We start from the raw sequence: 15,033 nt of genomic DNA, 5'->3' as shown, positions 1-15,033 counted from the left end.
AGACCAAGTAAGTTAGTTATTGGTGTGAGCTTTCGTGTGCATGCCCACTTCATTCTATAGTAAATTCAGCCAGATCCTTTGAGAGATTAAGCACCTTTCCGTTTCAAAAGGGGAAACAATTGTAGTCTGCCCGAACACTGTTCAGAGGCTGTCTATAGCCAGGACTGTCTCTTGCCAAGTAAAGGAGCACAGTTCACAGAAAGACAGAAGAGCTTTCAGCGCCATCGTGCTTGTGTGTAGGTAAAAGGGTAGGGGGATTCCTTGGGGCAGCAGACCTTGGTGTAAGAATTCCACCCACTCGTTGGTTCATTCATTCGCGAGTGGCTCAGGCAGGCTGCGCGCGCAGCCTCTCGCGACGCCGAAAGGTAACCTCAGGCCACGGTTGGGAGGCAGCCCCGCCCATACTTGACGCGCTTGACGGTTCCTTTCCTCGCCCGCCCTCCCGCCTCCCGGTTCCCTTTGCGACAGTGTCGCGCGCCCTCCTCCTCCCGTGCCTTACGGCGCTGCCCGCTCCGGGGAGTCTGAGGGAGGTCACTCGCTCCTCTCTCGGCCGCCGCTGCCTGACGGACTCAGGGGAGGCCGGGGCCTCCTCCTTTTTCTCCTCTTGAGGGAGGGAGAAGGGGAGGCGAGGCGGGATGTGGCGCGTGCTGGCGAGGCGCGTGGCCCAGCAATGCGCGGCCCCGCGGAGGGCGCCGGGGGCGAGCTTGGAGGGGGCCCCTTGGCGGGGCCGCGCCTCCTGGGGGGCCGTCGCCGGTAGTAGCGGCGGCAGCGGCGGCCTCGCCTCATGGGGGCCCCGCCGGGGGGGAGAGGCGCCGCTGTTCCTCCAGGAAGGGAAGGCCCGGCTCCAGCCCGGCCCCGCCCGGCACTGGTGCAGCTACCCGGCCCACCAGAAGGTGAGTGGGGCCCGCATTTGGGCAGGGGGCCTCCCCTTTGGTGGCCCCGGACCGGGAGGATCGGGCGGGGGGGGGGCGGATCCTCCACTCATAGGGACTGGGAGATCCTCTCACGGTTGGTAATGGGGGTCGGTGGGTTTCTTCTCCCGGTTGGGAAGGCTGCGGGCTCGGCGGTGGCAGAAGACCTGCTTCGCAGGCAGAAACGAAGGTCATGCGAAGGTAAGAAGCGTCTGGCTGCTGGGCGAGGCCGGACTGCCCCCCCCCCTTTCCCAGCCCAGCATCTTGGTCTCAGCCCGGTGCCCTAACGGGAAGCCTGTGCAAGCGGGGCTTGAGCTCAGCAGCCCCCTCGGTTCTTCTTCCCTCCTGCAAATCCCGCCGTCCGGGATGGTGGGAGTCGCACAGAAGCATTTGGGGGGCCCCAGCGTTGAAGAAACCTGGTGCACACAAGTCTAGAGCTAGGTGGACCCCAATGGTCTGGGTAGGGCGGTAGGGCAGTTTCTTTTGCTGCTATTTGAATCATGCCTTCATTTAGAGCCACGGGGATTGGAATCTTTATTTTTAGGGGAAGGAGCAGAGCTCAGTTGGTAGAACGTGGATGGGCTTTGCATGCAAAAGGTCCCATGTACCAAATCTTGTAGCATCTTCCTGACAGGTTAGAGAGTCATTGCCGGTCACAGTACTGAGCACGATAGATTCATATCTGAGGCAGCTTCCCATGCTTTTGTTATTCATAATGATGAAGGCTAGATTCTTTGTTTAATTTTTATTTATTTATGAAAGGTCATCTCTCAGTGGCAAAGCACATGCTTTTCTATGCAAAAGGTCCTTGTCTGCATCACCAGGAAGGACTGGGGAAGACCTTTTATTTGAAACCCTTTGGAGCTGTTGCCAGTTGTTGCAGCAGATCCTGAGGTGGATGGACTGAGGCTGTTGCTTGGGATAAGGCAGCTTTCTGTGTTTTCAGATTCTTTCTTCCCCTTCCCTGGGACTTCCTAATGTTATACTGGAAGGAAGGAAGGAAGGGTTGAGTCTAGTTCAGTGTTCCCAGTTTGGATATGGAGGGCTTTTCCTCATTAGAGGTGTTTAGGGTCCCCCCACCCCCCAGTCTTCTCTGTATTTATTGGTGGTATTTGGATCAGTTATTCTATCCTGCTCATGGGTCTTCCTCCCATTCACACACACAAACACACACTGTGCTTTTCTGCTGTTAGCAATCCCATAAGTGTTGTTTGTGTGTGTAGTGGTTCTTCAGATATGTGGTCTCCTGGCCTCTGCTTCCCACCTTAGATATAAAAAGTAAGACTTGATTAGAGTAACCCCTTTCCTAAAGATGGACTCAGTTTATTGAAGTGACCTTTCCCAATGATGGGCATACTGAGGACCCATAATTGACTGTTGATGTTCATGCATTGAGCCTGAACATCTGCTACAGGGCAGCCTATGTACATAGATCTCTTACTTATTCTGGGACCCTGTGTGCTGGGAGTTCCAAAGTGCATGGAAGTCTCTGTATGTAAGTTTCCCCAGTGCAGATAGATACCTAGCGATGTGTGCTCATGTGCTGCTTTGGGGCTTTCCATAGGCACCTGGTTCGACACTCGAAAAACTTAGTGTTGGGGTAGATAGGCTTTTGATCGCATTCAGCAAGGCTCTTGCATTCTTACATTCTGCTTTTCAGCCTCTTTGTCTAACATGAAAATGCAGGCTAGGTTTTTGTTTTTGTTTTTTGGCAGGCTAATCACTTGTGTGGGTTTATTTATAAGGTCAATATAGGGGCTTACAATCCAGAACTTAGGGATCTTTCTTTACTATGAGGTACCCTGGGACTTCTGTCTGTTTCCTGTATGAATTACAACTCCACCCAAGACCTATTAATAATGGCATTCTGTAGTCCTATGAGAAATGAAGACAACTGGCCTGCATGGAAATTTAGACAGATGAAGTGGGGATTTTTATATTGATTTGTGCTGTTTTTAACGTTTCATTGACTGTTTTTGTATTTTGATTGATTGTTCTCTACCCATGGGTGTCTTTTTTGTATATAAATGTATTTTATTGATTGGCCCTAGGGTCTTATAATGATGAATAGGATATTACTCCTATGCCTGGAGCCCTATTTTCTTCTGCACAAATTAAGGCTCCTTGTGAAGGGGACATGCTGGTGGGTGCTTGTCAATACCTGTTGACGCTGAAATTCCAGGGTGGAAAATTGATCACCTTAACAACCTGTTTCTTTATAGGTGCCTTTGCCAGCTCTCTCTCCTACGATGCAGATGGGGACTATTGCACGATGGGAGAAGAAAGAAGGGGACAAAATCAATGAGGGGGATCTGATAGCAGAGGTACCTTGAAATTGGCATAACTTGTTGGTCAGTAGCCTTTTGTACCAATCAGGTGACTAATGTCATTTTTATTAAGTGGTGTCTGAGCAAGCTGTTGGAATTGAGTTCCTAGGAACATCTTGGAGGGATGTCGGTCTCCTTCATCGCCTAATACTTTCTCCTGACCACCTGTGCTTAAGAGGGAGGAGGAAGTCGATTTCACTGGCATCTTTTTCTTTTCTTTTTTTCTGATGGTGTACATTGCTAATATGAGGTTGATGAGGTGTAGGTCAAGAAAATAGGATGTTTCTTTACTGTAACAACTTTGCTATGTTTGTGAAGGTAGAGACAGACAAAGCTACTGTGGGGTTTGAGAGCCTGGAAGAATGTTACTTGGCCAAGATCCTGGTGCCAGAAGGAACGCGGGATGTTCCCATTGGAGCCATAATCTGCATCACTGTGGACAAGTGAGTAGAGCTAGGACCATCTTTGTAGAATACCTGTTTTGCTAATGTCTGTTTCAGTGTTCTTCACTTTTCCCTCATCACACAATCTCTGCCCTACATTTGCCAAACTACTCCTTCTAGGACAGCTTCCCAAAGTATCTCTTTGTCACACCATCCTTCTCTCCATTCAGTTTAAAACTCTCTTCAAACACTCTTCAGCAGCAAAATCTTTTCTAGGCCCCTCCATTGTGTTGTATTGGCTAGCCCTCTTCTCGGTCTCAGCCTCCTTAGTAATAAAATCTGTTAATATGAGAGGGGTTCAAATCTAATTGGAAGGCCCTTGCCCAAATTTCTAAGATGTATGGAGCCTGCTTGCCATTCAGTGGTCTGAAAGACACTCCACATGTGAGCAGAGGCACCCTTATGTTCTATGTTCTGTTATATTGGGGCAGGTTCTCGGGCTGAGTCCTGGTTTAAATTAAGCTCTGCTTCTTCCTTTCAAGCCCAGACATCTGCTCTTTCTCCTGTCCACTTCGCTTGGTCTAGAAACCTTCTGGGCAGGGCCACATCTCTTTTGTATTCTGTACTGCCGCATGCTTCAGTGTGTTGTTGGTGAGGCATTCACAAAGTAAAGGAAGGATTGAACTCTGATTAATAAGAATACACACAGAGGCTTGAACCAGCAAGACTCTGGGAAGGGTGTGTATAATAATCTCTGCCTCTCCACCCCCTGGCCCAGGTCGTTTTATTCACAAAAGAACTTTTTACAGAGTGTTCGTAAGAACCAATCAGATGTCTTCTGAGCATTTCAACAAACCCCACGTGGGGACAAAGTCAGATCAAAAGAAATTCTTTTAACTACAAAGACTACTTTGAGCATGCATACATAATCTGAGAGTAAATAAAAGAGGACTAGAGAAACTCAGGAGTAAACTGGAGAGGGTGGAAGGATGGCAAGGAGATAGGCATCTTTATCACCTTCCTGTGAAACTATTTCCAGGGCCTAAGATCAACATCCTGAGATTAACATATGGGAAAGGCTACTTCAGAGAAGCTGCCTACTATCTTTCACAGCCCTATGCATACCTGGTGAAGCAGCTGGCAGCTGGGCTGTGTACATGACTTGTCAAGCAAGAGAAATGGGCAGTAGAGGAAATGTCCAGAGATGCAGAGGGTTGTGGGATTTGGTCAGAAATTATTGTCAATGAATTAAACCCAGTCAACACAATGCATTCATCGTGGACACAATGGCTTGATGCATATTTTATAATTCCTCATAGTAATCCCACCTGACCCCACACTCTGGATATTTGCACTCCTACAGTTGGGACATGCAGGTGTTAGCCAGCAGAGCTGTGAGGCCTTCTGGGTGGCTGAGTTATATTTTTAGGTATATCGTATCTTTGCACTTGCTCAAGGCTCCTCCCTGCCTTCTCCTAGGCCTGAGCTTATTGATGCCTTTAAGAGTTACACTTTGGATTCTTCAGCAACTGCTCCACCAGCCTCAGTGCCTCCTCCTCCTCCTCCTCCAGCAGCAGCAGCTCCTCCCACGCCAGCAGCTCAGCCCTCTGCTCAAGCTCCAGGCAGCTCCTATCCTCCTCACATGCAGGTACAGTACAGGCCCTATTTACTATTTCTCTTACTGTGTCTCTCTCTGTGTCCTTTATCATTTATTCTTTTTCTTCAAACTTTATTCCTGTCCCCATGCTGTAAAAACAATGCAAGCTGTGAGCTTGCATTTGCTATAGCAGGAGAAGCAGAACTGCCTTTAAAGGACTGTGGAAATGGAGGATGAAAAGTTTCTGTCCTTGGCAGATTGGCACATGTCTGTGTGTGGGGCAACTATTTACTTATTTATTTTTATTTATCACAATTATATCCTACCTTTCCTCCATGGAGCTCAAACTGGCATACTCCTTCCACAGACCCACTCATTTCATCCTCGCAACAACCCAGGGAGGTAGGTTAGGCTGAGACACTGTGACTTGCCCAAGGTCACCCAATGAGTTTCATGGCCAAGCAGGGATTTGAACCCTCGTCTCCTAGGTCCTAGTGCAACACCAACTACCACACCACATTGACTCAATTAGTGGTGTTAGCTGGTTGACTTTGCTCCCTGCCAAGAGAAAACACACACACACACGTTGTGCTAACTAACATGCCCACTGCTAGAGAGTGAGGAAGTTTCTTTGGGTGCCAGAGAATGTCCCTCTACCTTATCCTCTACAATGCTGCAGGAGGAGGAGGAATGACCACTCAGTTCACTGTCCATTGGGCAGTTATGTCCTGTTTCCCTCCTTTCAATCAAGCATTGTGTCACGAAGACTGAGGACTGTAACCACACTGTTTGGCCTTGCCTTTTGGATTGAGGATGGTTGCTGTTTTGTTTTAAGAGATCTGTTCATACAAGCTTTTGTACTCTCCACTTCCCTAGATTCTTCTCCCTGCCCTCTCACCCACAATGACAATGGGCACAGTTCAGAGATGGGAAAAGAAGGTTGGTGAAAAGCTAAGCGAAGGAGACTTGTTGGCAGAAATTGAGACAGACAAAGCTACGATAGGTGAGAAGCTTTTAAATCCTAAACAAATAAAGTTTTGGAGCAAGGTTGGGGAACTTGTGGCTCGTCCAGAGTGGCTGGATCCCAGCTCCCATCAGTCTCAGACACCCAGCGTGGCCAGGGGTGGTGGGTGTTCTGGTCCATTAACATTTGGAGGACTGCAGATTCCCCTCCCCTAGTTTGGAAGATTCTTTACTATTCGCATTTCATAAAGAATATGTAATGCAGTCAAGATTCCCTTCTCTCCTCACAGCATTGGCTGATACTGAGCAATCTAAAACATTACCCTTTCTGACTACAGCATCAGGTGCTCCAGGCTTGTTATCTTATTACATGCAGATCTCTCCTCAATTAGAAGAACTCTGTGGATTACATCTTCCAGATTTCCTAAATTAAATATTTTATTTTTTAAATAATACACAATTAACTTATTTGCTGGAATCTCTCTCTCCATAGTAGGATTGTGAAGTTTCCTTCAGTACTGGTCTCCGTAGTGATTGTTTCCCTAAACAATTTCTCTCTGCTTAAGGCTTTGAAGTACAGGAAGAAGGTTATTTGGCAAAAATCTTGGTGTCCGAAGGCACGAGAGATGTGCCCTTAGGAACTCCCCTCTGCATCATTGTGGAGAAAGAGTCTGACATTCCAGCGTTTGCAGACTACAAGGATGCTGGAGTAGCAGATATCAAGCCTCCAGTGTTGCCGCCACCCCCAAGTCCTGTAAGTACAACCTGCATCTGTGATACCTCTGATGGGGAAATGTATCTGTTGGGTAGCCCCATGTAATCAGCTGCATCCAAGATTTTTGGACTTTTGCTTCTCCTGTGCAGGAAGATTTTGTTGCTCTAGAAATTATCTCCACATAGGAGAGATGCAGGATTGCTTCTACAACCTGATCAACTGTGTGCTGCGTGTTTTCATATATTTGCAAGGAAAGGGGCTACAAGACAGCTTAGAAAGAAACCTTTCCTATCTGCCTGCTAAATTTTGTTCTTCAGAGGATTGGGGAGCTTTTCCTGAGTCACTGAGGCTGTTTTGCCCACTTCCCAACGTATGTGATTCCCCCCCAATTCAGTACACCCTCCCTCTCTCTCCCTCTCTCTCTCTCTCTCACTGGCCTCTTCTAAGTAAGATGTCCAGCTCCCATTAGGACCCTGCGTTCTTGGGTCATGCATGTATTAGTGCAATTCCACTGTTGTACTGTGTACTGGACTTGAGCAGCTGGCATTGTGCCCCATGGCAAACACCCATCCATCTAGTCAAGCACAGGTTGGAACATTGGGGAATTCCCATGAGCCTCCATGTGTTGGCATCTAACTAAACATTGGGCCTTCTCTTTTCCGTTAAGGCAGCGGCAGCAACACCTACTCCTTCTTTTCCATCCCAGCCAGCAGCCCCTCCTTCAGCTAAGGTTCCTGGACAAAAAGGGAGGGTAATAGTCAGCCCTCTGGCAAAGAAACTGGCAGCAGAGAAAGGAATTGATCTTTCACAGGTGAAAGGTGAGTGGCCATCCCCAGGATACTTTTGTCACTCCACGTCCCCAGTTCATTTGGTTAGCTCTTCCTTGAAACACTTTCCCTTTTGTGTGTCCTCTCCAGGCACGGGACCAGATGGACGGATAACAAAGAAAGACATTGAGTCGTTTGTGCCATCAAAGGTTGCCCCGGTTAGTAGCGCACAGAAATGCAGCATCTTGATGTTTTTGCCTTGGTTGCATCAAAGTTATATATTTGACAAGGCTAAACCTTTACTGAAGACTACCTCCAATGTATTATTTTAACTGGGGCTTTCCCTCAGAACTTGACCTGAGTGCCAATGATTCAGCCCTGGGATGTGAGAAAATGGCTTGCAGTACATTCCATGTTTCTGTCCCTCAGTATGCCAACTGGTCAATGGGTTCTATGCCCAGGTGCTTTTTGTTTTCAAAGTCCAGAACTGCTTGCACCTCCTGTGCCAATTTGGCATTCTCTTAGAGATACTTCTTGAGAAATGTGATGCTAATGTAGTATTTCATCTGACTTTCTAAATGTAGCTACATGGAATTATGTACTGATAAATTCTTCAAATATTTCTGATCACTACTGCAGGTTGTGCATTGTTGGTACAGTATGCATGGATACACCTGCGTACAACTTCCTCACCACTGCCCCAGCGCCTTTAAGACTCCTTTTTTGACCTTTCCCACCAACCACACTTCCCACCAACCACACTGAGCCCCTTCTGATGGAAATTTTGCTTTAATAAACGCAAATGGACTGTAAATTAGATTGATGGCACAAACATAGGAATTAGAAGTTGTGTTCTGTAGGCTGGAGAAAATAAGGAAGGAAGCAGGGTCTCAAAGCTGTTCTCTTTTATATGTGTGATGGCAACACTTTAAAGCTCCTCTAAGTTGGAATAGCTTAAAGAACAGTGAGCCCTCTCTGCCCTCAGCCCAACAATACTTAGGCCCCTCTCTTCACAAAAAACAAAAAACATTGTAGCTAAAAAGGTTTCTCTGCACACAGCCCCGGGCAGCAGAAGCACCTCCTCTGGCAGCACCTGCACCAGCAGCTGCCGCAGCTCTTCCCACAGGCGTCTTCACAGATATTCCAATCAGCAATATTCGCAAGGTAAGGCATCACCGTTGTCGCCTTAGGGTGTGTGTTAACAGTCAATGCCTCTTGTTGAGCATCATTCAAGTGTGAAGCCTTGGCTTGTTAACCTCTTAAGGGCTTCCTGTGAACAGGTGCTAGCGATGTTTGTGAAACAGAGTTTTAGCATACGTAGCCTCCAAATTCTAGTCTTGGAGTTCCCATCATGTCAAGGGTGGTATCCCATCATGTCAAGGGTGGTATCCCATCATGTCAAGGGTGGTTTTTTCTGGCTGTGGGCGATGACAAAGGAATTAGTCTAAAGGCTGCATGTGAAAGGTGTGTTTTGAGGAAGAGAGAGGCCACTCCTGACTGCAATTGGGGAGGGTAAGCTCTGTGGCGCATTTAAACTGTTCCACCCAACTGAAAGCCACCAAGTTTGGATATGACACCCAACTCTTGGCAGAATACGTTGTGTCTTAATTTCTTGTCCTGCTGTCTGTACTTGCAGGTGATTGCCCAGCGTTTGATGCAGTCTAAGCAAACGATACCTCACTACTATCTCTCAGTCGATGTAGACATGGGAGAAATACTGGTGCTAAGAAAAGAGCTCAACCAGGTAACTTGCTGTGGTGGGGGAAGATTTGTGATGGCATTGTAGGTAGTCCCTAAAATATTGTGGCTTCCTATGTTGTAGGGGGCTGCAGCTCTGTAATGATTTAATGTTTCCTTGAGTTTTCCGTATGTAGAAGTTTTCACATAATACAGAACAGCCCACCATCCATGGATATTCCAGCAATGTACGCATTTACCGTATTTTTCGCCCCATAGGACGCACCTAGTTTTTTTAGGGGGAAATAAAGAAAAAAAAATTATTCCCCCCCCCCCAGGTGCGGGGCTGGGGCAGGGGAAGCCCGAGCTTCCCCCGACCGCAGCCCCCAGAACAGGCTGCTATCCGCTAGTGTGGGAGAGCCGCGCGACTTCGCGCAGCTCTCCCACGGCTAGCGGAGCGCTGCGCAAAGCCCCAAGCTTGGGGCATGCTGAGCTCAGCGCGCCCCAAGCTTCTGGGTGCAGGCAAGCTCTCCGCTAGCCGTGGGAGAGCTGCGTCTCCCACGGCTAGCGGAAAGCTTCCTGAAACCTGGAGAGCGAGAGGGGTGGGTGCGCACCAACCCCCCTCGCTCTCCAGGCTTCAGCGAAAGCCTGCATTCGCCCCATAGGACGCACACACATGTCCCCTTCATTTTTGGAGGGGAAAAAGTGCGTCCTATAGGACGAAAAATACGGTACATGCACTTCTGGTTTCCCACAACATTGCATTCCCAGTCAAGATCACAGAATATGTAGCAAGAGATTGTAAAGTATAAGGGAAAGATGACTAAATCAGAGCTAGTTCTATGCGTTGTTTTATTCTCTACATTATTAGAACTGAAATGAGAAAAAGTTGCACAGTGCTCTGGGAAATAAACCCTCTTACAATTGGAATAAAAATCTTTCATTCTGAGACTTAGGCTTAGGAGAAGTATGATGTGTGTTGCTGGTAAACTGGAGGAAGAGGGGGAAACCACTCAGGTTGTATGCTCTGGGTTTCTCAGCCTGGTTGACCTGTCTGCATTAGACAGACAGCCTGCTCTTGCTTGCATTGCCTTCTGTATACTTAGGTTCACTGACACCTTGTGTAACAGCTGGCCTTGAATAGCTGCTTTCCACAATCATTGTAATTATGTGGAATACATGGTTGCATGAATTCATACTTTTTCAGCCTTCTAAGGTGACCCTGGCAGATGAACAGTTTTGCAGATATGTCCATTCTGTCTCTCTTTGCAGGAGATGCCGCAGAACACTAAGCTTTCTGTCAATGACTTCATAATTAAGGCTTCAGCTCTGGCTTGCATGAAAGTGCCTGAAGCAAATTCCTCTTGGTTGGACACAGTCATTAGACAGTAAGTGTACAGTCTTTAAGTTAGCAAGTAAATTTCATAACTGCATGCTGGAACTGAGTTGCAGCAGTAGAGAGGCAGCAGCTTGATGTCTTTTTGTGGGGGAGGTTGCTTTACGGTATAAGCCAATAATGGATTGTGAAAGTGCCTTCCAATTTCTGTTCCAAGTCTGAATTTCTTTTGAGTTGCTAGGTTCATACAGATGGACCCCCACCCCTTTTGTCTTCCAGGAATCATGTAGTCGATGTAAGCGTTGCAGTCAGTACTCCAGCAGGGCTTATAACCCCAATAGTATTTAACGCACACATAAAGGGATTGGCTTCCATTAACAAAGATGTTGTAACGTTGGCAACCAAAGCTCGCGAAGGGAAGTTACAGCCACATGAATTTCAGGTAAGCTACATGGAGCGGAGCATGGTAGGGACGCGGGTGGCGCTGTGGGTAAAACCTCAGTGCCTAGGACTTGCCGATCGCATGGTCGGCAGTTTGAATCCCCGCAGCAGGGTGCGCTCCCATCGTTCGGTCCCAGCGCCTGCCAACCTAGCAGTTCGAAAGCACCCCTAAGTGCAAGTAGATAAATAGGGACCGCTTACCAGCGGGAAGGTAAACGGCGTTCCATGTGCTGCACTGGCTCGCCAGATGCAGCTTGTCACGCTGGCCATGTGACCCGGAAGTGTCTGCGGACAGCGCTGGCTCCCGGCTTATAGAGTGAGATGAGCGCACAACCCTAGAGTCTGTCAAGACTGGCCCGTACGGGCAGGGGTACCTTTACCTTTACATGGAGCCCGAGTGATTTCCAAAGGTGTGACTGTGTTCTGGATTTGCTTTCTGAGAGATGAGAAAAATGTTTTGTAGTGGTGATGGTTGTTTAGCAAACAGTTTCTCGGAGCTACCCTTTTATGTTCCACAGCTGACAGCATACCATACACAGTCGTTTGTCAAAGAATGCTAATGTATTTATTTCCTTTCAGGGAGGAACTTTTACAGTCTCAAATTTAGGAATGTATGGAATTAAGAATTTCTCTGCGATTATCAATCCACCACAGGCTTGTATTTTAGCAGTTGGTGCCTCTGAGAAAAGGCTGGTTCCAGCAGATAATGAAAAGGGGTAAGTTGTTTTTTTTAAAGTACCTCTTTAAATAGGGTAGCACCCAAGGGAATTTGTGTGGCCTGGTTTACATGCATTGTTAAATCATTGTTTAAAATGAACTATGGTTTAACATGCACTTTGCTTCTCCCGTACTTCTGGTCGTTCCATGGAGTAGAGGAAACCAACTTCTTGTGACATACGAATCCAGGCTCATGTTTTATTTCTCTCCTATCAAATCACAAGTGGCAGCCAAGTTTTCTTCTTAGCTTCACTGCTTGTGGAGACAAAGCACAAGCCTGGATTCACATCTCACAACAAGCTAGACGGGGCATAGGCAAACTCGGCCCTCCAGATGTTTTGGGACTACAACTCCCATGATCCCTAGCTAACAGGACCAGTGGTCAAAGATGATGGGAACTGTAGTCTGAAAACATCTGGAGGGCCGAGTTTACCTATGCCTGAGCTAGACCTAGCTTGTTTCTCCTAGGGCATGGTATACTCAGGTGCAAAGTACTTGTGCATGTTAAACCAGAGTTTATTTCAAATCATGGTTTAACTTTGTGTGCAAACTAGGCCAGTATATACCTGTAGCCAGGAAAAGTCCAAAATTTGTATAGAAGAAAAAACGAAAAATGGCTGGTCATGTTTATGCTGGTTATGCACAAGCTGTGTGCCCCCAAAGGCAGCCCCATTGTTGCTACTTTGTTCCTTGCTGACTTAATCCTCAATTACTGCATTTTGCTTTTATTCCTTTTTTAAAAAAAACTTTTCTTTCCATTCCTATTGATTGGTTCATGGAGGAGGTTGAGCATTTGAAATGTGCTTTTTCCCCCACCCCAGATTTGACGTAACCAGCGTGATGTCTGTCACGCTTAGCTGTGACCACCGCGTTGTGGATGGAGCAGTTGGAGCCCAGTGGCTGGCCGAGTTCAAGAAGTTGCTTGAGAAGCCGGCCACCATGCTGCTATAATCCCTTCAGGCCACCAGGACTTTCTTAGGTCACATCACTTCATTCTAAAGAAGCTATTTATATATCTAGTGTTTAGACTTTTAAACAAATGTTCCCTTCTTTATTTTTTAAAAAAAGTCTTATCTAAATATATATATATGGTTGCTGGTAATTTTTATTACCAGTTGTACATATTAAAATGGTTTGCATAGGCTTTCTGGAGCCTGGTTCGGTTATACTGTATTTTATACAGGGAAATGAATTTGCAAACTATCCCCCCTCCTAAATAGCCCAAAGTGATTGAAATCATGTGGAGGAGCTCGTGCTTCTGATCAAGGGAACACAGGCCCACCCAGCAACCGGATGACTCATTCTGTGTTCCCAAAAACAGAGGAACCAAGACTGTAAAAGCAAAGAAAAACAAAAACACAAGTTGAACTATCTGGTGGCTGAAATCCCCTTACTAGCAAAGACAGGGAGCTTGTGCATTCTGTCCTCCTGTCCTTTTACATTAGCAGGCTGTCCTGGAAGAGAACAGGGTTCCCTATTGGTCCACATGCCAGCTTTTTTCTAGAGTTCAGCAGTTACTCAGATTTTAAAGCCACATGAATTCTTTGAGAGCACTTTAACTCAAGAACTCCAATCAGACTCCCCACATTGTATGGCGACATTTCTTTTTTGAAATAATGCTGACCATATATGTTCTTTCTAGTGCATTTTATGAACTTTTCATCTTTTTTGGCATTAAATCTTCCATTTTAAGAGACTGCTCCCCCCCCCCCCCCCAGTTTAGTGAATGCTACTTCACTTGAAGCAGGAGCCATCGTTCAGGGAAATGATGAAATTCATTGGGGGCTGATAAACATAAACCAATGCGGTCTGAACATCTGGATGCTGACTTTAGGGTTCCCTCCCCCCTTCCACATTGTTGACCCTAGGAAGCTCTGAGAGGTGTTGGGACTAGGTGCAATCCAAATGGGACTTGTCCTGTCATTGAAATGAATGTGAGGTCACTGTCTTCCTTCATATAAAAAAAGATTGTGCAGTGGCTTGTGACCACTGGCCATAATTCAGAGTAAATGAGTTTTGGTTAAGTTCCATTAAAATCAATGGGACAGGTTAGTCATGACTATTGAAGTCCTATTAATTTCAAAATAGGTGCAACTATATTTCTCTGAATTGGGGTGAGTTCTGTAACAACTTTGTCTTTTGCCAATCCCAGCCTTGGGAAAGTGGCAGAATTTATTTGGTCATGTAAATAGTGTAAAAATTTAAATTGCTTGGAATGGTTTTCTTTTGAAATTGTGCCCATTTGCATTTAAGATTGTGTCCACAAGGGAAGGATTCTCTAGTGGAAAACACTCCCATGTTTGCTTTCCAAAGAAAATGTTAATTTACAAAGGAGGATCATGTAATAGCCAAGTGACGTGACCTGGAGAGCCAAGTATAACATTAATAAATATACCCAAAATTATTCTGTACGATATGCATTGCATTAAGTATTGTAAAGTTGTGCTACCAAATCCACTAAAAGAATATTCAAGGTGGTTATACTGTGGAGATTAAATATTTTTCTGAGACCCATCTAATATTTTGTTAATTTAGTTGCTGTTTTGCATAAAATCTTTTACTGTTTTGGTAAGAAGCAAGTTGCACTTAAAACGTCCTAACTCAGTTCCCGTCTGGCCAGTTAGGCCAGTTGTGTTGCATTAAATGTTTAAAATTTATTAGATGGCTTTTCCTTGTCCCTGGTGCTTCATTGTTTGCTGAGGGTATTATGGTATGTGTGGAACTGACCCTACTGGTAAGAAGGATTGCTGAACTTGCCTCACTATTTGAATCAGTGAAACATGAATCTTAACTTGTGCCACTCAGGGGCTGGGAGTCACAAGAGATTTGTCACTTGAAGTATGGATAGCTTGTGCCTACTAACTCTGTAACTGCTCTAAATGTTCTTCAGTTATTTTTAGAATCTAACTTAACTAAAGCCTTGAAACTTTTGTGTTTGTTTCATTGTAATAATCCAAAAGTTGACTTTTTTATTTTACTGTTTTTTTTTATTTTACTATTTTATAAGTAGGGAATGGCTAGCTTTTATTTTTCTTCTTTGATGCTACGGTATGAGGTTGACTAGCTCAGTCTGTGGAGCATGAGACTTTTAATTCCAGGGTTGTGGGTTTGAGCCCCATGTTGGGTGAAAGATTCCTGCATTACAGGGAATTGGAATAAATGACCCTTGTGGCCCCTTCCAATTCTAGAATTCCACAAT

At 46.0% G+C, this 15,033-nt stretch overlaps 1 protein-coding gene across 1 annotated transcript; it reads left to right on the top strand.

The window, feature by feature from the left end:
- The first annotated feature begins 499 nt into the window (after window positions 1-499).
- On the top strand, window positions 500-14,491 carry DLAT (dihydrolipoamide S-acetyltransferase). The gene is made up of 14 exons (XM_081844391.1): window positions 500-893; window positions 3,134-3,235; window positions 3,557-3,681; window positions 5,101-5,269; window positions 6,095-6,221; window positions 6,748-6,935; window positions 7,564-7,714; window positions 7,814-7,881; window positions 8,723-8,827; window positions 9,300-9,407; window positions 10,613-10,728; window positions 10,956-11,118; window positions 11,697-11,833; window positions 12,656-14,491. The coding sequence occupies exons 1-14, from the start codon at window positions 636-638 to the stop codon at window positions 12,783-12,785; spliced, it is 1,947 nt and encodes a 648-aa protein (XP_081700517.1). The 5' UTR covers window positions 500-635; the 3' UTR covers window positions 12,786-14,491.
- Window positions 14,492-15,033: the final 542 nt, after the last annotated feature.

This window comes from Podarcis erhardii (genome assembly GCF_964252035.2).
Source record: "Podarcis erhardii genome assembly, chromosome: 16".
Lineage (NCBI taxonomy): Eukaryota > Metazoa > Chordata > Lepidosauria > Squamata > Lacertidae > Podarcis > Podarcis erhardii.
The sequence above is the reverse complement of the archived record's forward strand: the minus strand, read 5'-3'. Positions and strand labels throughout refer to the sequence as shown.